We start from the raw sequence: 25,122 nt of genomic DNA, 5'->3' as shown, positions 1-25,122 counted from the left end.
CGAGCGAGACCGCCATCTTGTGTCCGGCGCGGCTGCGTCGCCTAGCAATGGGACGCCCTTCTCAAAATGGGGACTCAAAATGGACGTCGCATTCTTCGAAGGAGAAACCACCTGACACCATCGGCCCAATCGCGGACACCGAACGGCGGCGCGGAAAAGGAATGCGGTACTCTATACCCCTATTTAGTGACTCTAATCTTCAACTGAGGATGGTACCGGTGTGGTGTGGAAACAAAATGGCGCTCCTGCTCTCCCTTGGACCTCAGTGTCGATGCTCTGAAGCGAAGCTTATTTAGTGACTCTAAGTATCACACCCTTTTACACCGAAAGCTGTGCAAAAGTGTCCAATGTCTTCGGCGCTTTTACGCGCGCCGTAGGCAGCATCGCGTGAGGATGAAGCATGCGGGCTTGAGATGAAATGCTCCGAGAGCTTTGTCCATGAAACTCTTGGCTGTCGTCAACGAGCACGGAAAAAGTGTAGGCGAAGGACTGTACCTGCAGCTCGCGAAGGCGTCGCCGTTGAAGTCCCTCCGAAAAATGGAGCGCTTGTGTCCCTCTCTCAGAGGGGCTTCCTCCACTGCATGATGCACACGCTCTCCTGCTGCTGAGGATGATGAGGCGTAGGGGGGGCTTCGTCGAACTCTGCCATCGGCATCTCGCTGTCAGTCAGTCATCACACGCAGTCATGAACCAGAAAGAGAGGGATTATCATTCATGGACCTCTTGACGTGCGGAGCAATAATGGTTCATTGAACGCTTTCTTTGGACAGGGAAAAAAGAATATCTGCTTTGTGTCTAACAGCTTCCCTGGAAAGACGTAACAAACTACATCGCAACAGTGCTGTGCGTGTCCCATACATGTGAGGTGGAATTTGCGCTGGTGAATGGGACGTCGTCTATCCTGTATCGTATGTCGCATTCTTTTTTTAAAATTTATTTATCTGTTGTCAACATACACAACATAATTACTGCAAATAATCCATACGGATCATAGCATGTGCTGGTGCGATCCGTGTTAAGCACAGGTTATAAATGGCTTAATTGACAGCCTTTGGCAACTAAGAAAAAACGATACATACACAATACAATATGGAAATACATACATACGTGAGCAAAAACATACTTATAAGCGTCATACGTACAAGGCATATGTGACCACATAACATAGATAGCTTTGCAATAGTCCTTCTCTTATTACTCACGGGATAGATGTCTCCTGACGGGGAGTTGGAAATTATTAAATATTACAACCGAACTCGGTGACGAGTTCCACCTGATTGCGCCATGATGTCCAAAAAGTCTTTTTTCATATACATTTGTGAAGCGCTGGATTTGGAAGTGATGTGGTAATACAGTTCGACTAGTGCTGAATTGTACGCCATGCGTGCATGCACAGGTTTACCGAAGCTAAAGTACGGCGCTTGGAATGAAAATAAAATGAGTAAAAAGTAAATGAGTAAAAAGAGAGCTCGTGAGCAAAACTATATGTTGAAGGACGTATTATGCCCTAGGATTTCATGCGAAAATTACTGCTTGGTCAGTTCTTTGAGAAAAAAAAATCTGTTACGATATTTATACTTCCCGCTTTTTAATAATTTCGAAGCATAATACGCACTTTTATTGTACCACTTTTAGCAAATCTATGTCTTCGAGCGTTACTTTCAGAACATCCACGTTTCTCCCGACAGCCCAAGAAAATGGCAGAATGGAGTATTGACGAAGTGTGTAGGAACTCGCGATTTTTCATAATTTTTCATAATTTACTGAATTGAATTCGAAAGGCGAAAATTGTTGACGCGATTTTTGAGCACTCTGTACATTGTTGACTCAAGTTTCGGTGTCTGCCGTTCCAGCGCCGCTATCTTTTACGGTGCGAGGGAGATACGGTACTTCGTATTTGGGTAATTCTGGCATTTCACCGCACTGTGAACGTTTAGCACAAATGCTTACACCAAACGAAGTCTTCCTTTTCTTTTCTTTTTTTTTTTTCTGTTACTCACACAATGCCATCTGGTAATTTATTAGCATGGTGAAGGCGTATCCTTCCTAAAGTGGCTGTGCCTTGAGCAGCGAGCAGAGGTTGAGCTTCAGGCAAGGGCCTGGGCTGCGGTGGTGTCACCTTGGGAGGAACCTTGGGTGGCAGTGTGGCCGCCACCATCCGCGGGTCGTTTGCAGGAGGTGGGGCACCACAGCAGCCACCCTGCTGCTGTTGAGACACGCCGACCGGTGAGGGAGGTGGTGCCCGTAGGGCACTTAGTTGTTGTTTGCTCGGAGCCGCTGGCGCCGTAGACGGTGTGTCTGGGTCTGGTGGCATTCCAGCCTGCGTTCAAACGATTGAACGAATTCATTTTCAAATTTCTACTCGTGGCATGTCAGGTGTGAAAGGAGATAGACAGACAGACAGATAGATAGATAGGTAGGTATGCATAGGTAGAGAGAGATATGGGTTGGTTGGCAGAGAGATAGGTAGGAAGATAGAGATAAGTAGGTAAATAGTGAGATAGAGATAGGTAGAGATAGATAGATAGGTAGGTAGATAGATAGATAGGTATGCATAGGTAGAGAGAGATATAGGTTGGTAGAGAGATAGGTAGATATAGAGATAAGTAGGTAAATAGTGAGATATAGATAGATATAGGTAGATAGATATAGGGATAGAGATAGATACATGGGTAGAGAGAGAGAAACATGTACACGGAAGTTAAAGCGGCTAACTATATCATTGTGGAGATTTTGAGAACCTTGTTTGTCTTGCAAGATCTGATACATAGTTAGGTATAGATAGGTAGGTATAAATAGGCAGAGAGATAGAGATCTGACGCATGAGGCTTACAAAATGCGGACAAAACTTTAAAAAAAATCTTGGCGGCGAGGTGGTTAACGTGCTGAAGGAACTTCCAGCTTGAGGGACACGGAAGGGATGACAGGACACGGAGGAGCAAATTCTTGCCAGCATTTACTGGAATTGGTCCACTCCGTGTTGTGTCGTCCTTTTCGTGCCCTTCAAGGGTTCCTCTTTCAGTTCGCTCACAAAACAATCAGGAGTAAATGTAAGCCAGAATTGCAGGACCGCCTGTATACTTTTTACCAAACAGGTTGCCCATATATTCGAGGTGTGACCAGCGAGATAAGGCTTTAGACGAAGCTTCATTTTTTCCCACCTTGCAGGGCTTGCCCTCACAGTCCCGTTTATCACTTGTTTCCTTATACGTACTCCCGAATAAAAGGACTTTGAACTCTCACCCCCTGACAGCTGTTTTAATCTATTATAATTAGCTCGATTAAGCTACTTGGCCGACGACAGGTCAGCAAAACTGGACAGAAAAATTAATCCTTCCTCCCTCTTTCCTGGTATGCTCGTCGTGAAGACGCACAGCGTTTTTATCTTTTTTTTTTTCTTGGCATCTTAATGTAGTCTTTGTTTCCATACTGACATCTCTAAAGGTTTCGCCTGCACCCCGAATGAACTGTCTCTGAGCACTGGCGGGGATCCTTTGCCTTGACTTGAGCCAGATCGAGTGCGATGCCTCAACGGGGTGTATAAATAAGGCCGCTGTCAACCACAGTCTCCTTCCTTTCTCAGCATCGGCGTCGCAGCGGTCGTGTTGCCAGCAAACTGCTTCCCTCCGCACCCCATTCTCCCCCCAAAGGTGGCCGAAAATGGGCGTAATGGTTTCGGCGATAAAACGCCCATTAATGGCTTCTCTCTCTCTCTCTCCCCCCGTTCTCTCACCGCTGGATTTTCTTCCTTCCTTCCTTCCTTCCTGCCGAGGTGTCTCTCAAAAAAAGAAAATCGAGAAAAAAAAGAAAAAAAAAAAAGAAACGCCATCGGCGGGATTTCTCGCGCTCTGAATTCATTAGAAGAACGACGCGCTCGCTCCTGCCATTGTTACAAAAGTGAGCCTCAGTTACAAAAGGGATATTTGGGGAATATTCCTTCCTTCTACCTCTCCCATCTCGTTTGTTCTCTTCTACGATACAACGAACCAGAAGAAGAAGAAGAAAAAAGAAAAAAAAAATCAGTGCCATCGATTTGAGCATCAAGATTTGCTTCTGTTGGTTCGTGTGCTCAGTTTTTGTTTGTTTGTTGTTGCTTGGTCGTGCGCCGCGTCGAGGGGCGGAAGATGCGGACAAAGAAAATGGGAAGAGGTCATAGTTTGTGACAGGGATATTGAAAGCAGTGCGCGCAGCAAGTAATGCCATATATATTGTTGGAGACGGCTGTGTGACTGGCGTGTTTTCGAGTTCTTTTCTGCGTCACTGAGACGCTGTAATGAAATGCTTCTCCCGCGTATCTGGGAAACGTTCGAGATTTGTAAAGTCGAGGAATTCGTCGTCGTCCTCGGCGGGTGGGCTGAAATCAAGCGGCGATGCGTGCAGTGCTTGATACAGGCCGGGTAACTATTGTATATTCGCTTGCGACTCTCTATGGGAGCGAGGGGTGGTGTGAAACGGTGTTATAGAGCCTTCGCGCAACTTCGTTTCCTGTCTTGGTAAGGTTTTTTAAGGGAGAGTTAGGAATGCAAGGGGCTCATGGTAGTACGACATAACTTGAGACCTTAGAGAAACTGAAGCAGAATAAACCCGGGACTATTTTCTTTTTTCTATGACTGACCTCTATCGGTGTCGTCTCCTTCAAGCGTTGTAGCTCAAACCCACAGATTTGACGTATCTCGTGAGTCCATTAAGTACTACTTGTATAATAATGACCTAGAAGATGTTATACTTACTGAGAGCTCCTCAGTCCGATACCTACTGAGTGTGCACTCCAGCGCTAATTTCCGCAATTCCCGTAAACAAAGCACCTGCTATTTACCTAAAATAAAACGTCACTGAAGAACTGACGAACCCCGACAACGGTAAGCTCTTTCATTAGCACCACCACCACCTGTGTATGTTCCTGACTTTTCTTTCTTGATAGCCTGCAGTTTGAGAGTAAATGTTTTTTTTTCTTTCTTTCTTGTTTTTAATTTCGTGTTAGTGCCGCGAAGCAACTGTGGCTATGCTCGGCGTACGGATGTGGCCAGATGCAGAGATGGCAGCATGAAGGAATTGGGGATAGGAAGGGTTAGTATGCATCCTGGTCCGACTTCATGGGGAACTGTGCCGACGTTCGTCCTGGAAACTATGCCGGAAAACCCAGGAAGATCCCCCAGACGGGACAGCCGGTCCGGGGATTCAAACCCGCGTCACTTCCCAGGTCTCAGCGTGGAAAGCGGTCACCCTATCCACCGTGCCACGGGAGCTGGTACAGTTCCAGTCAACCTTAATAATAACACTGGAAAAAATTCGGTTTCACTTTCCAGCGCGATAACAGCCACCCTTGGGGCACCGGGGGAATGTTAAGTGAACAAAATCCTTGCGTTAAACTAACAGAATAATTCTGTTCAATTAATATTTCCTCACGGCCCCAAGGTTTGCTGTAATCGCGCTCGGGAACGAGACCGCATTTTTTTTTTCCAGCGTTATTATTAAGGTTGACCGGAGCTGTACTAGCGTCGCGTAATGCGTGGAAGTGCTGCGATTGTAATACCTCAGTATCAAAGTATCGCTTATCTGTATTATAATAGTGATTTCTGCAAAGTATGATGTATCATAGTATCTTAAGATAAGATAACATAAAATTATTGCCTACTCCTGATCAAGAGCCTTTTCGTTCAAAAGAGCTGTTCAACTCAAAATCGAACGGGCAAAGTCGAATGAAGAAAAGTAACGTGATGAGGGCTACAATCCCCTGTCTTTTTTTCTTTCAATCATCATCATCATCAAGAAAAGTAACGGAGTGACTGCCTTTTTTTTTATTTCTTTACGCGAATTTGAGGACCCGGGTTATCCCAGATCAGACACGAGCTTGCTTAATTTTTTTTTCGTTGTCGCTTACACTTCAATACAAGCGTTGGCATCAGAAGACAACGAGTGATTGCGCAACTTTGGACGCAATCAAATAGAGAACTTGCCGTTGTCTAGCACACGGTCATGTTGACAAACAGGACGTGAAGGGAACTTATTGTGTTTGTCACGCCAAGTTGCTTCGCTTGGTCCAAATGGAAGCGGAAAGAAACGAAAGAGGAGCACGGGGGGGGTTAAGCGCTCATCGCACGAGAGATGGGGGAAGGGTCGGGTCGATAGCACAGAGGGTTTGAGGCTTTATCCTCCAACTGAGTCGGTGACATTACCCGTTGCTATCCTGTGTGATAGTAGTCGACAAGAAGAGAGATCGGCGAGAATGAATGGATTGGAAATCGAAGATGAAGAAGACCGCGTTCCGAGGGTTTATTGCGACGGATCTGCAACATATAACTCACAGCGAGGAGGAAGGAATGGGTCATGGAGAGATGTATGGGTGACGCTTCTTAGATAACGTACGTTCTAACGCTGGAATGTAAATTATTGCTCCTGAGTACGGGAAGCCACAATTATGCTGGTGTGCCGCCGTGTGCCGTGCTTATGCGGCACAACAGCGACAACATCTTGATGCTGTCATCACCCCCCACCCATGATCATTATCCCCAACGGACTCCTGGTGGGACGTGCTAATATTGACACATTACTAATTAGTGTTATCTATTAATAGCCTATTATTTTTACTGTTACATTATTACAACATATTAGTTATTATTAATAGCCTATTACCCGCCCTATGGCGGTACAAGTGTGCTGGAGTGGCCAGCTCCGTTCCTGTGGAGCCACAATCTCCATGAAGAAGACGCACGCAAGTCCTCAGTGTCTCTCGGTCTTCTTCATGGGTCTACACCGGCTAGCATGCACCCTTTGCCTTGTTTCACAATCTCCATATCATTTTTAACTCAAATACAATATACCTCTGCCCCGGACACGTCATCATGACGTTGGTAGACAGACTGACACCGAAACAAATCCGAAGGGGAGGGCTGGGTTCGACGAATGGACACTTGTTCGCTGCCTTCTATTGAAAGAAAAGCAGGACCGAAGGTCGCGTCCCTTTCAAGGACCATCGTAATCCCCTCAAGACCGTGGCTTTCGGACGCGACTTTTTTCGCCCCCTAGCGTCCAGCGTAGTTCAACTCTACCAAAGTGGTGGCGCTGTCGAACACTATCACGTCATTTGTTTACAAGCAGGGAGAGATCTATTCAATCCAACCTAATCTAACAATCGATACGCGGTGATGATGACATATGAAAAGCTCACCGCAGGAGTTTCGATATTCTACCCCGTTATACGCGTGGGTTATTACGAGTGATGTGGGAGTCAAATGCATGGAGGACACACACGGGGCACACGTCACAGGTGGCTTATATGGGGTACATATTTTCACAGCCACCGCGCAAGTGTCACCCGTAGAGGTAACAACCGGCTGGGAATTTTGCATGGATTTTCTTCAGACGTTCTATTGGGAAACGTCGGCAGACTTCTCTGTGAAGTTGGCCCAGGATGGACGACCTTCTCGACCAACACATCGACAATAGAACGTCACGATCAACCTTTCTTTTCCTTTTTTTTCTGTCACGGTCTGGATTATCGAAAACGTATTGCTGTTTGCTGTCGGATTACAGAAAGAAGGATTTAGGAGAAGGACTTTCGTAAGTGTTTATGCTAATGCATCTTTGCCGTGTTGAGGGAAAATAGTTTTGCCAGGGGTGGTATTGGAAAAGGCATTAGCGAAAACCCGCAGGTACGCGCATCTGTGAAATGAGGGAAAGAAGCGAATTTAATGAAATTGAAACTAAAAAGGCGGGAGGGGTAGGAGGAGGCAATCGATAGCGGAGAAAGAAAGAATAGAAAGAGGCGGGGGGAAAGAAACGAAGATTGGTGCTCAGAATACTATTTCCATTGGAGCTGCGTAAATCAATTTTCATATTAACGAATGAACACGTCGCGGAATGCCTTACAAGTATTTAATTTACGAGAGCCATTGCTCTTCGGTGAAGCACTCTCTCATTCGCAAGCCCTGCACGATCCGACCCGCGGGTAATTCTTGGGCAGGCTTACTCTTAGTCTATGCATCACATTAGGTGTGTCTCGACACTTAACTGTCTGCTGAGCAAGCGTCTTGTCTGCGACATATGATACAGCGAGTGCGTTGTCATCAGCTAACGGAAGCATGTATGAATCTAGACCCCTTGGCAGTACAACGTCAATGTATATCATTTTATTTTATTTCTATTTTTCTGGTGCCCATGAACGGCCACAGGGCCTCCCTATTCTTAGTATGTGTAGTGATCAAGACAACCGGCACATCAGACAGACGAATTAGTCTAACTCGCCAGCAGTCTGTACAACATAAAGTATCATACACCTCGTGTACCCGTAAGCTAAGGATACCATATAGGACTTCGATCCTTATTGTGAAGGGGCTCATTATTTCATTCCCCACATGACCACCAGCACTGGGGTAGAGAGTATCGCCCCCTGGCGATAAAACTCCCCATTCATCTTCTCTCAATAAAGTTGTTGTTGTTGCAGTATGGGGCAGGATAGTGCCTTTCACAGGGATTTTATCAAGCAGGGCAACGCAACTTAGCACCCCCCCCCCCCAAAGGTGTGTATTCAATGCCTTCTCTTCCATCAGACTGTGTACCCTCTACTCCATGACTTCGGGGAGACGGCCTACCTTTGGAACCATGGACTGTGTCGCTGTAAGATGCTGGTCGAGTCTCCTCTGTAGTTCCAGCTACTCATCTTGTGACACACGTTGGCTTACCTTATAGTTGCGTTTCTGCAGCTTGGCCTCTAGCTTTGTCTTGTCCCTCTGGTAGTAGACGCCGGCAAAGATGAGCACGTTGAGGATGAGCAGCGAGCATCCGACGGCGATAGTAACACTAAGGGCCGTCGAGTAGCCGCCGTACTGCAAGAGCACCATCATGGAGTCGGACAGGTTGAGTGGGTTCGACGTTGGGGTCGCTTCCAGCGTCGGTGCCGCTGCTGCACCACGCGTGCTGTCGTTTCCCGGATGTAGTCCCGCTGGCGACAGAGGATGAGGAGCTCCCGAAGAGGAACCAGAGGGCTGCGAGGAGGACGACGAGGTAGTGGTGGACGTGGAGGAGGAACTGGCCAGCGGGGACTTGTCTGAGCGCACGGTGCCGTCGTAACTGAGCGGATTGTCGTGGTCGTCGAGAAGGTGGTGTGTGACGCCAACTTCGGGTCCGCCAGGTCGGTGGAGTTGCGGGATGAGGTGGAGCCACAAGGAGAGGCGGTGTGCGTGGTAGTGATCCTTCACTTTGGGCTTCATGCCTGCATTAAAAGAGGTTGGAATAGGTGAAAAAAACAACAACAAAGAATGACGGTAGGTCTAGGCGACAACTCCAGAAGGCTTGAGATGCGAAGGCGTGTAAACATGCGTCGTTATTACAGTTGGACCTGAACTTTTGCGAGGCTTCAATCAATTGAATTGAATTGAAGCTTTATTTCACATTGTAACAAAGTACAATGGGGGATTCCCAGTGCAAAACGCTGCAAGCAGCAACTTGATTAGGGGCAGAAAACGCCCGCGAAAGTCAAAATTTCGCGAATGTCATGAGCACAACTGTACTGTTGATTCGTTGATGCCGTGATGAGGAGCAACTGCAGGAGCTGTCTTCTATCTACGCAGAATATTTAATATTTATTGATTTAATGATATTTAATGACGTTTCCAGAAACGCGAGAAATGGGAAAAACCTTCGCACCTGCCATTTTGCAAGGCCCCTTGACACTCTGCTGCGGCACCTTTCTGAAATTTCGAAAGTATGCTCCAAGTCTAAAACCGAAACCGAAAAAAAAATGGCGATTACTCAAACTCGTGAAAGCGAAACCCGCGAAAGTCAAGATCCACCTGTATTTCTCCTTACCGTCTGTAACATTAATAACGCCACAAAAGACATAACGTGATTCGCGTAAAACTTACCTACAAGGAGGTACTTTTGATGCGATGCTTCGTAGGGGGGCCACACTAAGCGTTCAAAGCGACCCTTGGCTCTGTCGCTGTGCAGCTCCGCATCTTGCATTGAGTAGCTCGGGTCGCTGGAAGAGGAAGATGCGGGTTAGTGATTCGGTAAGAAAACGACCAAATTATGTAGGAACCCTAAAAACCAGCTACGGACGATCCTAAGAGGGGAATGTGTTCTTCATTGCGGTGGATCATATAGCAATCTGTTGCGTTCTGTTATCCCTCACGCCGAAACACATGGAGCGTTTTCCCGATGTTTTCAGGACGCGCGCGCGCGCGGCGTGCGTGTAACCTCGGAAAAACCAGTTTTTCAACGCGCGCGGAGGGTGTACATCGGAATCTGTCGAATACGCGCGCGTCTGGGCATATTTTCCGGGGAGTGGACAGAACGCAGGCTGCCGTGCCCTAGGCATGGTTGCGTGTGAGCAGCTCGCAATACATTTTTGGGACACTATCCACCACACTGAATTTCCTTCAACATTCACAACGATACCTGGAATGAATAAACGCAAAAACCGTAGGAAAGACAGACGTACCCAAGACGTAGGAAAGAAGAGCATCGGCACATTCTCAGACATTTGGGGTCGACGAATATAGCAACATTGGCGCGCGTCAGTCGCTCTGTGCGCGTCCGATGCGTTTCGTACGGTCGTCTCGCACGCAGGCGTTTCTTCGCCGCGTGTGCAAGGCCATGGCGTGCGCGCTACGTTTTACGCTGGGAAAACGTCCAATGCGTTTCGGGTTTCACTGCCGACGCCTACAATCGTCAGTGCTTTTCCCTGAGCAGTAGAGTAGACGGTCCATTACGACGCCTGTCTACGTGGTAAACTAACCGTGTATCCGACATCCCCACGGAACATTTTAGTAGAAGAAGAAGAAAAAAAAAAAAGTTACCACGGAGCAGAAGTGTCTTATCTTTCTTAGAATCCTACGTTCAGCATTTGCGTGGCGAATGGCGAAGGAATATCGGGAATGGTGTGCCGCACGCATATCAGACGACACCCATCGACCCGGTCGTCTGCTACGTAAATATCCTGTGTCTGATCCGCAGGATATTCCCCATGGTTAGAAGAACACGGAAACACGTAACGTTTTGCGCATGTTCCGCTGGAGCATTCTGGGGAATATCGCTCCCGTGCAGACGCGGTTAATCGTCTGTTTTCTGCTCCTTTCTGCTTCCTCGGTAGCCCAGTCGGTAACGTGCTGGCTTGCTCAGCTCAAGATCGCGGGTTCGATCCCGGCCAAGGGCGGTAGCAATGCGGCGAAGGTAAACGTTGCTTCCAGCACCGTGTGTCTGAGATTTCCGGCGCACGTCAAAAGAACCCCAGGTGGTACTCGCAATCCTACCTTGCGGCACGTCGCGGCATGTCGCCACACTGGGCAAACAAACCTTAGCGGGCGTTCACACGTGCCGATTTTCAGCACCAACTCGGACCAACTCGAAGCAACGTCTTTGGATCAACTTCAAGACGGTACCGTCTCCACGTTCACACGTACCAACTCGTTAGCTGCGCCCACAACCAACCTTACGGCAATCGAGGTGTATGGGTTCAAGTCCAGCCGCTGGTGACTTTTTTTTAACTGTCATTAATGAAAGCGAAGTCATTTTATTTCGCCAGAAGATCACCAGTATCTAAAAAAAATGCCTATTGATATGTTTATATGCGCTAGTAAAAAAATAAAAAATAAAAAAAAGTCTCAAGTACCCCTGTAGGATTTGAACCCATGCCAGGCAGTACGACAGGAACGAAATCGCTTGACGCCGTCGAGGATCACGTGGCAATGCTCCTCACGTTGATTGGTAGAGACCACCACCACCAACTCTCCGACGTTTTCGCTCGGCGACCGATTCCCAGCAACTCGAGTTTTGGTCATGGTTGGTGATGTCGGCCGACTGCCACCACCTCCAAAGTTGGTCCGAGTTGGTACAGAAAGTTGGCCCGTGTGAACGCCCCCTCACGGTACCATTATTATTATTCCGCTTCCCCCTCTCTCTCGCCATCTGTTTGCATCAATCTTCCACATACGGCTCGCTTGCATCACAGTTCCAGGAGAAAATAAAAAGACGAGCAATCTTCCGGCAACGGCTGGCGAAACAGCGCGTTGTCTCCTATGCCACTTCCGATACGTTCTCTCGCGCTGTTTGCAACGTGCAGCTCATGCATAACTCTATACGGATTGAGACTCGCTCAGCGCATTACCGCGCATTAAGGGATAAAACGAGGTTGGCCCGTCGAACCGTAATATTAGTATATAGGGCTTTGATGAGTAGAAAACTTATATTTAATCCTATCCTCCGCATAAGGGAACAAAAGAAGAGCACGCGTGTGTTCATGATGCATGAGAATACGTATCAGGCCCGTGACAACCAAACCGCTGTGCCCAGTATGTAGCCATTGGAGCGCGTTATGCATCGAAGTTTTCCTCGGGCGCTTCCGATCCCGAGCGGGGCAGCACATAGCATCTGCTTTTCTGTGCTGTACTTCGCGGGTGCACGTTGTGCGTAGAACATTTTTGGAGTTTCATTAGCTCTGTAGGATGGCCATTGTACACCGAAAAAAAAAAAAAAAAAGAAAATAAAAGGAACAAACATAAAACGCGTTTTTCGGCATTGTGCCAAACCCGTTTGAACGCGGTAAATGGGCCATCGTTTCAGCAAATTTTTGGCGAAACTCTACTTGAAATATTATTAAACTTTTATGGCAAGCTTCTAATGCTTTGTGAAATCGTTTGTTTTATTTATATATATATTTTTTGCGTTGTTATTGTGGCGTTTACACAGTCTCAGCCTACCGTCGACACAACAAACATTGGACAATAGCGAGCGTTCGTAGACCGCTACCGGTAGCGGTTCTCGCTGTGAGGCTAATCATTATGTCGTCATCAAATTATCGCCCACAATGGGGTAGAAACGCCCCGATTATCGTAATCAAGCTAAAGTAGTAGCTTGGTGATCACGTGGGTGGTGTCACTGTTCACAGCCATAGACGCACGGTCGCGGTGACTGGCCCTATAAAGCTGTCGCGATAAGGCCCATTTCACACTGCCGTTTTTCTCTTCCGTATGCTTCAAATGTACAACCGAGAGGCAGTCGAGCCTCGTAGATTCCAATGGGCCCGATTTGCCTCCGTTAAAAAAAAAAGAAAAAAAAAAGGAATAGAAAAAGAGAAAAACGGGACGGAAAAATAAATAAAACGGTGTGAAATCTACCTATTCTTTAAATAATTTCTTTCGATCTCAATTTTATTTTCCTGTGTCTGTATTCTGTATCATTTATTTTATGTATCTCTTTTTATATGAACTCTATGTATAGTCATCTGCCCTCACTCTGTTATGTAATGCCTTCGGGCCCTTAACGTATTAACAATAAATAAATAAATAATACTGTAGTTCGCTGCTTCGTGATCGAATGTACGGCAGGAGAAACTGAATTTTCGCAGCGCAGCACTTCACGACGCAGCGTATACGAGCTATATCCAGCCATTTTCGAGATGACTACGAACATATGCCAGATACGATCAGGAGAAACGCAAACGCAGATGTGAGCAACCAGTTTGAAATCGTTGGCGGGACATTTCGTGCGATAGAGCAAAGTAATTAAAAGCATTTGTCAAGCGTAACTGTCTCGAGGCAATCACACTTTAATTGCTGTCCTTTCTGGCTCACGAACGAGCTGACACAGTGTGGATACCTGGACAAGATTAACGATCACTTCGACTAGGGTTTCTTTTTTCGATGAGGTGTTGCGTACCGATTGACGAAAGGGAAGGAAGGGCTACGCAGGAAGGAAGAACGGCGCCATTTGTAATGGGAACACGGGCAAACAAAAAGGCGCCGTCCTATTGCTTCCCGTGGTTCCCTCAGCTCTTTCTTCGCTATTTTTAGCTGGCCGATCTGGTTCTTCCGTGTTTGTACTTACTCTGCCAGCGGGTCGAGAGAAATTATCTCTTTATGAGACGATTATTTCGAAATTCTTGGTTATTATACCATGGGTATCGCGTGTCAACAGAAAGTATAATATAGTACTTATAGAGAAACTATCAGGCAAAAATGGGAAAAGTCTAGCACCCGCAGGTGAATAAGATTGAGTTTGAGTTTATTTAATGAAATTATTATTTACCATATACATGAATGACGAGGAAAAAGCTGGTTGGTAAGCTGTTGGTAGATAAGTATTTAAAGAAATTGAAACATTCAAAAAAAGTATTTTACTAAAAAACTGCTTTCTGATCTAATGTACACCAAGAGAAACCAAAACTTTTTAGTATGTAGTATAGTAAAATGAACTATTTGAATTTTTTAATCTCTTTAAATACTTAACTTACGGATAACATGGTGGATTTCCGACGCTGTCTTGCTTTTTCGACGACTGCCATATTTCGATTTGTTCTGGCACTTATACAGAGTTTTCGAGCAGAGGACCCAAACGGCTTTGGGGTCGCAAAGCAATAGCGTCATCGTCGGCGTCACTGTGCACGCTGCAAATTTTCGAAAATAGTGTAAGGCCTGAAAGCTGGAATGCGTCGCTCTCGCGACCGGCGGGAATCCGCGAGAACGTGTCGTCCGCAATCGGCAGAAAAACAAACAAACAACAAGTTTTGTTTTTGCAGCAATTATTTTTACTACTAACGACGGAATATGTCTACAAAAGGCGATTTGTTTTATTTATCGCTCTCTTTGTCTTTTGTAAGCCTCAGTTGTTATCTGTAGCCTGCTGCAAGAATGGAATCGCACGAATCCGCTTTATAGAAACCCTACTCTGCCAGCCGCCATCTGCGCTTTAGCGCTTGCGTTTTCGGTCACAACATGACCTTCATTAAATGCTTCGCCCAGAGAAATTTCCAATCGTCATTCATTACATTGCAGTGCGGAATAATTGAAAATTAAATAAAACAAAAATTAATGAAAAATATAAATAATATATAATAAATTAAAAATTAAAATTAAAAGACCAGCTAGGGTATCGACAAGGGGAAAACACCGGTCTCACACAAAAAGACCACGTCAGAGCCAGTGCATGGAGACTCGTCGTGCGCAAATGAAAGACGGGCATTAAAATATTCACAAAAGACGCGAAAGCAGGTATATCTAATTCTCCTGCCACCGAATTCTGCCACCAACCAGAGAAGAGAGAGAGAGAGAAATAAAGAAAAGACGGCCGCAAGACAATGTTACAGATGCCGAGTAATAAAGCCAGGCGTAAAACGCGCGCGAGCGGAATACAAAATCACGGAAAAGGAAATTTTACCTGCGTATTACTTTCGTCTAATTCCGCAGCGCCAGAGAAGCGAGCTGGAATATATATGCTTCGCTGGAGGAGGAGGCTTTGCCTGTGATACCGTGTACGTCTGCTGCTGCCATTTGTATCGTATGTATATACTCTCTGGCGCTTTCGCGAATAGCGTTCTGCCGACGGGCGAAGAGGGTGTTTAATTCGAAACGGAGCTTTCTTTTGAAATCGCGTTTGCTGAAAAAGGGACGTTCTTTTGTCCACTGCGAATAGGTATTAATTAGTGGAGACAATACGACTCGAACAAAAAGGATTCTCACTGGCGTACTTTACTTGTTTCCACGTATATATAGTGAACAAAAAATACACGGTAAAAGAAAAGAAAGAAAAAAGTCATCGTAGTTCTTTTTAGGAAAGAGATGCATGGGCACCTCCATACTATCCTTCAGGAGTAAACGCACGGGAGTTTATGCGAAGTTTGCACTGCTAGGGAGTAAAGTTTAAGGATCAGGGAGTAACTGCAATATATAGGGGACTAGAAGCTGCAATAGCTCCCATATTAGTCTTTCTTGAATGCACTCTGGAAAACGAGGAGTAGCTTTAGTCCTTTTTGGGGACTACATGCACGGAAGTTTATGCGATATTATATGTACTGTCTGCAGTGATGAGGAGTAAAGTTTATGCATCAGGGGGATAAATTAGGGAGTACTGGAAGCTGTAATTGCTCCGCGACATATTCCGTTTGTTCTTGGAGCGTAGAGCACACAACCGCGAGTCTTGCCAGGAGGTTTCGAAGTTCGTTTAGCATTGCCCAGTCCAGGCTTAGCGATTGGAGCTATATTTGCTTTCTGTGGACCTTATTTGTATTTATGACCAGTACTTGTACTATCTTTACAGGCTAAAAGTTCCAAGTGCCTCGTGCCGTTTCCAGGTAACGTCTTCTCCCGGTTGCATTATTCCGTTGAGTGCGCCATACAGGCGGGTCACGGGTTTAAATTATTTAAGCTTCGGCTGGGCTGTAGTTAAACCCAGTTATTCCATTAACGTAGCAAAATGAGCAATCAGTTTCCATGCAATTCAAATAGGGAGCAAGTTACTATTCTGACTCCATCCCGCGGGCATTAATATAAACGAAGCTTAAAATTTAAAACTGTAATAGTGCAGGATGTGTGCAGATAAACCTGAGTGGCATTTGCGCACTTATCTTGTTGTTGTTGTTAGCTGACGAACTTCCGGTGGCGCACTTATGCGCACGAAAGCCACAGAAAAATCGTGAGAGCCATTAATCTGCGTAAAAAATAAACAGGGCAACGACAACATCGGCTTCCGTGCATTAGAACAGGGCAACATGGCCGTCTCAGGTGAGTTGTATGCAGGTGTCGCTAGGGTCACTACCGATGAGCATTCACGTGGGACATCGTTTCGGTTTCTGCACCGATATCTCCCCTAGCGGTACCTGAATATAACTCTCCTGAGGCCGCCATTTTGCCCTATTCTGATGCAAAGAAGCCGATGTTTTCGTCGCTCTGTCTTCTTAATACGCCGATCACTGCTTGCACGATTTTTCTGTACATTTCGCGCGCAAAGACGTAGGGTAAGTAGACAACGAGCAACGTGTGCAAATGTCACTTAGGCTTATCTGCGCACACGCTGTATGTGTTCCGCGACACTTGGGTTTGAAGTGTAACGCTTCCACCATCCAGGTGGAGCGATATTAAAGTGCGATTTAGCCGACGGGCACATACTTAAAAAAATACCAAATCGTGCAAAATACTGGGCTGGCTACCGCTCTGCAAATACTGGACAAAAATGGACTGTTCCCATGCAGCACAACATCTTGGCCTAATATTGGTCCAATATTGGCAATGTCGGCCCAATACTGGACCAAGATTAGACCAATATTGGGCCAAGATGTTGTGCTGCTTGTACTGCTGTTTCGGTTATTTTGCTTGCTTCCTCCACTATGTAGCTGCTCGCCACGCAAGAAAAACAATCTTCTATTGCTGAATGACACTTGCCTCGGTACAGGAAGGCAGGAGCAAGTGTATTGGTTACAAAAAGTATAAATGCTTGCCCTACTTGGCGTCATGGTACAATTCTACGCCTGTAGACTCAGTTAGGTTAGGTTAGGAACAAAACCGACGTTCATCGTGTTTTGTCTTTGTATTCCTCCGTCGTTGTTACGTCTTAGGTTAGGAATGTTTGCAAGTATGTAACATAAGTGACACAGCTCCTAAAGCCTTTACGCCCCTGTAAAGGGCACTTCACCGCACTATGTATCACCTGTCGGAGTAGCCTACTTTAGGTGTAAAACGCACGACGTTTCATTGAGATGCCCAGAATTCTTTATATCGGTACATACGGCGACTACATTTAATAGAGTTGGTGCAATCTTTTGCTGAGCCCATTCCGCGCAGCAAAAATGTCGCAGTCGATTTTAAGTAACATTGACAGTTTTCCTTCTCGAGTTATTATTTTCTGTGGCTGGCGTCTGATGCTAAATATGTACCTCTCCTTGCTTCCTTACTATGGCTTTAGTATGGCAAAGGTCCTGCTTAGGGTGGGTTGGAAATACCGTACCAGACAGCCAAGCACAATCATGTTCAGCTGAATGCGACGTGAATATATCCCGCCTTATACCCTATACCTTGAATCTATCCCGCATTACTAACAAGAAAAGGAGTAAATGGGTCAAACCAAATGTCTGGGAAAGTTGGTACATAATAGCACTGAGTGTGGGTTCGAATCCTCCACCGGCTGTGCTGTCTGAGGTTTTCCCCGGGTTTCCCGAAGGTTTTCCCCGGGGTTTTCCAGACTAATGTCGGCACAGTTCCCCCTGAAGTCTGCCTCAGGACGCATACCAACCCCCTTGTCCCCCACTCCTTCCTGCTGTCCTCTCTCCACCTGTCCACATCTGTACGCCGCTCATACAGCCACAGTTGCTTCGCGGCGCTCACACGGAATCAAAAACAAAATCCTCGCTCCCTAGGACGCGAAGTACTGTCACCCGTCACGTGTACATAGTGCAGCGCAATCAGATTTATTCGGGACCTATTCATACCTGTTCAACCTCGATTGCATTGGAAGCCTTCTATCGTGTTGTTCGAAGGTCCCCGTGGCGTTGCACGGCGGCATGTTAGGCATCGCTCTAGAAGCTCTTTCGGATGGATAACGTGATATACTGTTTCCGGCAGCAGCGTTCGCTGGCGTTCCGCATAATTCTAGTCTGACAAGCCCCGCTAGAGGTTGCAACGCTGGCCTGCCTTCAAGACGGATGGCCTAGTACAAATAATGTTTTCAGACAACCGGAGCACGAGACACGGTATACGTGCTGTGTGTTTGGCTAGAACGCGTCTCGTCTAATTTGCCGGTAGGCATGAAATTTAGAAGGCATTTGCATGTCTGAAAGGTTTTTCGCGCTGCAGCGGGCGCGCGAGAAGTATGTGTCGAGAGCTATTGTCCCGAGTGCGTCGCGGAATGCGAAGCACTCAGCGCGCCGCGGAAACGGAGACGCGTGCATAGCAGCGATATAACGAACTGGTTAATTTAAAATTTGATATATGCAAGGAAGGGGAACTTGAATAGGAGTGATGTGATAAAAATGCATTTTGCTCGTAATCTCTGCGGTGAAACATAACACAATGTCCATAAGCCCCCTGTTACTTTACTTTATTTTGTAACAAATTCGAGACTAGTTTAGTAACTATAATCGTGTTCAATGTAAGGCCAACACGTTCAAGCCCCGCCATACGTTTGTTCCTATTGGCTCCGGTTGCTAGCCGCATCACACTACGCCTCGACAAATAGTAGCCGGCGTGGTGGAACAACATTTGACAGGCTCAGATCAGGCACTGGGAACGAGGATTAGACGGAAGTGCAGCTGTTGCAGCGACAGTTGTCTCGCCTGCCTCAAGGCTGCTGCCACGGCGCACCGGCCTAACCAACGGCTTCGTCGTCCATTAGCCTAATTGACCTAACCTCACTTGGAAATTTACGAATAACAGCGTAATTCATTACTAGCATACGCGCGACTTCCGGTTGGCCTCGTTCCCAGGGTCGAGATGGCGGCTTGTCCTATGTTGAATTTATGTGATTTTCGGGAAACTATAGGAGCCTCTGGCGCTCCAGTATAATTCTTCCACGCAGTGACTCTGTCAAGGTTGACGGACTACGTTTCATGCCCTTCTTAGGTGGAACACGGGTATATAACGTTTGTTTTTCCCCGCCGGGGATATGGCGCAAATGTCTCTCGCTCGATTGGAACCACCTATCTGGCTGTTTGACATCAATTTGATCTATGAATTTATTTAAAATATTTGGACATTTGTAACCTCGTCAGTTTTTTTCTACTAGCATGATCTTTCAACCGTATTTGTCCTTCCTTATAATCCACTCCTCTCTGTAACGCCGTATGCTGCAAATGCAACGGAAGAACTCTCATCAGCATCATCACGAAAAAGTGATAGGCTAAGCCATACCTGTACCTCATAAACATCACTGTTCATCTGACTGTCCGCCCTCTCGACTAATTACGCATTACGCCCTGAGGGCATATGAACAAATAAACAAAATTTACGATACACTCACACGTTAATTTTTAAGCGCTCTGGAACGCGTTAAAACTCCCCTATCACCCTAGCTCCTAAATGTCTTAATACCTTCAAAGCCATGGTTCGCGACTCTTTATTGGCTCGCAGCTATATTACGCGCCACACCGTGGCGACCGGAATAGCAACCAATATGTCGAAGAACGAGCGCTCTTGACACTCCGCTACCTGTTTGCCACAAAAAAAAATTCTCGAGAGGCGCGCATGCATAATGAATATGCCCTCCCTTAATGTATTGAGCGCTTCGAGCCCCGCTTGTTTTATGCAAGCACTCACCTTCATCCTCTTCTGTCTCGCGGAGGCAACAGTCCACGAGCAATATAAAGACAGAGAACCAACAGCGATGAATGCCGAAAACGCCCATCCTTTCCTGCAGAGGTCGTTCCGAGCGCTTTTGTTTTTTAAGCAGCCATCTTAGTTCGCCCTCCCTTGACGTGTTCGCGTCCCTTGGCCTGATAGATTGCGGCCATTAAAGCGATTGTCTGGTCTCCGGTTTTGTGAAACGGGAAGCTACGTTTTATGCTGATGCGAGGGCCGAACGCGATTTGCCTCGGCGCATGGATCCGGTGTATTGTTTCGAACGGTGGAGCCCTAGATGACGTCATTTAGAGGCCCTTCCCCCCCGCTACTACTATAGTGAACATGCTCACTGCGCATGCTCCGAGCCTGCGATGCGCGGTTGAAGGCTGCCTTATATGCCGCCGGCGGAGGGCATCGATACTGGTTTTAGAGGGCAGCGCGTAACTGCAGATTGCGAATGCAGCACTATCGTGTCTGGGCTTATCCAAGTGGGGATTTGCGCACAGTGCGAAGAGGGCGCCACTATCTCGCTACAATGCATGATGATGCGGATGGAGGTATGCGTGCGAAGGACGGGGTGCATACATACAAACGATACCAGAATGTTGTGTTCTGAGCCGAAAAAAAAAAAAAAGAAAGAAGGAAAACGAAATGCAGTTCAGGATTTCAGTATGAGAGGAAAGTTTGCGTTTGGATCGCACGAAGCGCACTACCCTTAGAGGATAGTGTCGAGTGTGAACAAAACACTCGTCGTGAAGTAAGGCCAGGATGCACGTTGCCCCGCGAGCAGGCAGCCATCGAGCAGTTGCCTCGCAGCAGGCAGCCACGGGCAGGTTGCCATCGTACCAGGCAGCCAAGCGCAATCATGTTCAGCTCAGCAGGACGCGAACCTATCCCGCCTTACCCTGCCTGGCAACCAAAGTGTTCATTCTGTTTGAGCGCATATAATCGCTGCGAAAGGATCACCTTACTCTGCTCTACGTAAGTCTGTTGTGTCTCGGAGCATTTCTTACGAAACACTCTTCTCAACGCTTTGACATGAACGTGCATCTTCAGCTACGCTTCTGTGTATGATAAGCTCCCTAATGCTTCCGAGGTGCTGTCGGTACAAGTTCCTAGCGTACTTGACGTGCGAGCACCGATATTGGATTAGTATAATGCAGCACGATTGGCTGATTCGCGAAGACAGTCTGAAATGGGAAGCACGTGCAGTAAACATGCGTTATCCGAGGGACCCAATTGGATTCTAGGAACACATTGAAGGGTCGTAATGCGAGGATTACGCGTGTACAAAATGCCTCATACAAACGTCGTCCTCACAATAGGCGATTGTGAAGCGCAGTTTTCTTCTCTGACGAAAGACTGGGATGCAAATGGGAGACATTCTTATTCTGATGGCGAGAGCGAGAGGGAGGAAGCCGTACACCTTCGCCCTTCGAGAAGCATAGCCTCGAAGTCTTAAATGAGATCAGCAAATGTGTCTCAGACTGCGTGTTTGTTCGCATTCATTGTATTTTCTCAACTGTTGACATCGTGACATTTGCTGCGTTGTTGCGTCAGAAAACGTCGAATCAAATCAAATCAAATCATGACCCCGTCGTAAAGGCGTCATGCTCTCTCGGACAGTGCGTGTAAAAACTGTGATTTAACTCGACGTATACATACAAGTAGGACTATCCTGACGAACGCCGGCACAGTTGCCCGTGAAGTCGGCCTTGGACGCATACTAACCCTCTGTCCTCACTCCTTCTTGCTGTCTCCTCTCCATATGTCCACATCTGTACGCCGCTCATAGCCTACAGTTGCTTCGCGACGTTAACACGGAATAAAACAAAACAAAACATCCAAATAGACCGGTGGAGGACTCCCAAAAGCTTCTGTTTGTGCGTCAGAGTGTTGTTGAGAGCTGTTGGATGTTTCAATTAAGTGCTTCGGTTTGTCTGCAGACTAGAGAGCATGTTGGAGGAAGATTCCTTGCTTCTGTTTGTACGAATAGGATTGTAACGTCGAGGACAGACAGAATAAATGAAGGAAAGTGCACTGAAGAGGCTATGTGGGAGCTCCGCCGGCATGATTCTTGTGGTTACAGCTCGATGCATGCATTGCAGTAACGCAGTTTCATGGGGCCAGAGCCGGGACAGCTAGGGCCACCCTAGCGGCGCTTGGGAAAGGTGAACGGAGAAAGGGCCTCTGTCTCAGCTACGCCATTCCTGTTAGAATGGAGTCCGTTCTTGATGCCTACCTTGCCTCACTTGAGTGGCGCGTACGAGTACAAGATGGAAATTCCTCACCACAGGGGTTGCATCATATACAGTGAACCCTCGTTATTATGACCATGGTCGTTCCCGAAAATTTTGGTCATAATGCGGAATTGTCATATTAACGGGGGGGGGATTTGCAGAGGTTTCACTGCATTGTTCCCCAGGAGCATGGTCGTAAAGCGCGTATGTCAGATTATCGAGGGTCATATTAACGAGGGTTCACTGTATATCGCTCCAGAAACGAAAGCGTGCGTGCTGGGCGAACGCGATGTATTCTGGACAAGTCATGGTCACACGTCACAGCACACGTGACCTTCAAGATGGCCGCACCCGTGATTGGCGGCCTAATCGTTTGTAAACAAAGTGCTTGTTCTTTCTGTGCGCCGTTTGGAGCTTTTTTTCGATCCCGCCAATTATGTCTATCCGATAATCTCGCTGTGACGTACAGATTTATATATATAAGGGCTCGTACTGTTGCCCATTTGCAAAGATGTGACGACGACGGCTCTGGTTAAGACACACTGAGCCGGCGTGATGTACTTAAACGAAGGAGAAATGGGGTACCATTTCGCGGAACCACCGAATACTATCCGCTGGCAAAATATGTTCAGTTTTTGACTTTATACCACCGGGATTATATCGCCAAGCGCTCAAACGACATTTAAAAACAGTCACATGACCTCAACATGACGTTGCCTATGACGTGTGACCAGGACAAGATGGCGGTTTTTGCGAAGAGCACCCGCTTGACGGTAGTTACAACAATGGCGTGTTTGTGTCACCCCTGTGCTCCTCACGCAAATGGGTAGAGAAGGTGTACCACTTACCCGTACTTGACGAAGTTTGTCCAGAACGTCATTGTGGCCTCTGACAAGGACTGCTCCGCCTTCGTGTAATTCCGCGGGAAGTGCGCGAGCGAAGTGACCAGGGGAGCGCCGAACAGGTAGGCCAATTCCTCGCCGTGGATGCAACCTAAGCGGCTCGGGTAGTCTCCGGCTTCGCTCTGGTAGGCAAAGACGTAGAGGAAGGTAGCTGGCGCCACCTGTGCATGGAGATTGGCTGCCCGTATCAGAGGCGCCACGACCAGCGCGTCGCCCACCGCCTCGCTCGTGCCATCAAGGATATTCATTGGGTGCTGTAAAACGACAGGTGGACGTTAGCATAATATTTGGCCATCTACTATACCGTCTCGAATCCAATCCAATCCATCTGACAAGAGCCACAAAAACAACTTGAAAGTGACGCTCTGGACTAAAAAAAAAAAAAAAAAGAAAAGTTCGTATTGGAAGTCGTCCTCACTCAAGGACTCACTCGGTAAGAAACACCGTCAGTGAAGATTACACGTTTCACGAGTTTTCTAGTAAGTAAGTAAGTATTATCTGGAAAAAAAGGGAAAGTTTTCCAGAATACCCGCGAAACTGTATAGTTTCATATTTCCCATGAGCATATGACGTTACCATGGGCTCTGACAACGTCACCTGGATGCAGAAAGGCTACCTAATGCCTTTGATATCTTCGCCACGTGGACATGTAAAGCCGGGATGTCGTCTACTTAAGCCAATCGGATTTGGCGATTAAATACAGGCTTTCTGTGGCTACAAGTGGCTTATGACGGCTCATCTCCATAGGTACGGCCGTCGAAAGTACGTTCGTGATTGGCGGACTCTTAACGACAACCTCACGTCGTTTAAGCAATCGGGCATTGTTTACCTATCTTAAGGACCCCAACCGGATTAGAAAATGCCGCTATGGGAAACCGCTACGTCCTGTATGTTGACAAAACTACTCCCTTGTTTCCCCTCTAAGCAGCTACCTGGAAAGGTTTCGTCCAGTCCGTGTACTCGTTGACAATGGTGAGGAAAATCTCCTGTTGATGGTACGAGTAGAGGTTTCTGACGAGGGTCCGGAGGATGCGATCCCGACGGTCCACCTCGATGCCGTACTTTTCTTCCGAAGCCGTGATGAAGAAGTAAGACTCGAGACGGGACACGCCCATCATGACGTCGTAGTTCCGATACTGCATGAATAAAGAGCATTAGCGACAAAAAAAAAGAAAAAAAGAAAAAAGAAAAACAAACAAACAAGAAAAGTATTATGCGCAACATGGGTTGAATGACTTATCATGTTGAGCACGCGACTGGGCACATTGGAGATAAATGAACTGCGCGAAATGCTACTAATGTGGCGGCATACTGCGGAAACCAGGCTCCTTTTTCAAACCATGCACGTACACGCCATAAAACTTCCAGTCACCTTGTATTCGCATTAGCGACAATCGCACGAAGTATTCTAGTGGAAGGAAAAGCAAAAACTGGAGTTCTCCGTAAAGGAGCAGACATGCAGTTTGTTTCCACAGTAATTTAACATCTTTTTGCTTGTAAACCAAGCGCAACAAGTTATACATGTGACAGAGAACACTTAATATTTTTAATTTGCGGGGAAAATTGAGGTAACACGGCTCGGGGCGACGTCTGGTGGCAAATAACCCCCACTTCGTCAAGCAACAGTGATCTATGTTCCCGACTGACTTGCTGGCCCTGGTGGCTACGTAGCCGACGCGTAGCCAACTTCGTTCGTTTTAGTTTCGTTCCAACTTCGTAGTTCCAACGTTTCGTTTTAGACCCAGTGTTGTCCGCATGCAATATAGTTTTCCGCTGTACTTGGCGAGCTATGCGCGTTTGGTGAGCACATCGACACAGTGTTGCCCGTAATTTCCAATTTTAATTTTCTAAATGACTATGAGTGCAACGGAGACGAAAATTGTGACGTATGAGTACTGAGGGCTCAGGTTATCCAATAGATAAATCTTCCGGATTGCG

General features: G+C 46.8%; 1 protein-coding gene and 1 long non-coding RNA gene across 3 annotated transcripts in view; one reads left to right on the top strand and one right to left on the bottom strand.

The window, feature by feature from the left end:
* Positions 1-25,122, top strand: part of LOC135367034 (uncharacterized) — a 688,737-nt gene that overhangs the window by 17,979 nt on the left and 645,636 nt on the right. The window contains exon 2 of the long non-coding RNA XR_010414342.1: positions 16,033-16,066. This is a non-coding gene — a long non-coding RNA (uncharacterized LOC135367034). The remainder of the gene's footprint in view (positions 1-16,032; positions 16,067-25,122) is intronic.
* LOC135367030 (neuroligin-4, Y-linked-like) overlaps positions 1-25,122 on the bottom strand; it is a 261,876-nt gene that overhangs the window by 3,505 nt on the left and 233,249 nt on the right. The window contains exons 5-10 of one of the 2 annotated variants that reach the window (XR_010414340.1): positions 24,117-24,320; positions 23,131-23,438; positions 9,864-9,979; positions 8,682-9,211; positions 2,001-2,320; positions 496-659 (exon numbers count right to left, since the gene is read on the bottom strand). Coding sequence is in view for 1 of the 2 variants with exons in the window: in XM_064600093.1 (XP_064456163.1) it covers positions 496-659; positions 2,120-2,320; positions 8,682-9,211; positions 9,864-9,979; positions 23,131-23,438; positions 24,117-24,320 (1,523 nt within the window). In the remaining variant the exon portion in view is untranslated. The remainder of the gene's footprint in view (positions 1-495; positions 660-2,000; positions 2,321-8,681; positions 9,212-9,863; positions 9,980-23,130; positions 23,439-24,116; positions 24,321-25,122) is intronic. The other variant, XM_064600093.1, reaches the window with a different exon arrangement.

The sequence above is a fragment of the Ornithodoros turicata genome, chromosome 8 (assembly GCF_037126465.1).
Source record: "Ornithodoros turicata isolate Travis chromosome 8, ASM3712646v1, whole genome shotgun sequence".
Classification (NCBI taxonomy): domain Eukaryota; kingdom Metazoa; phylum Arthropoda; class Arachnida; order Ixodida; family Argasidae; genus Ornithodoros; species Ornithodoros turicata.
The sequence above is the reverse complement of the archived record's forward strand: the minus strand, read 5'-3'. Positions and strand labels throughout refer to the sequence as shown.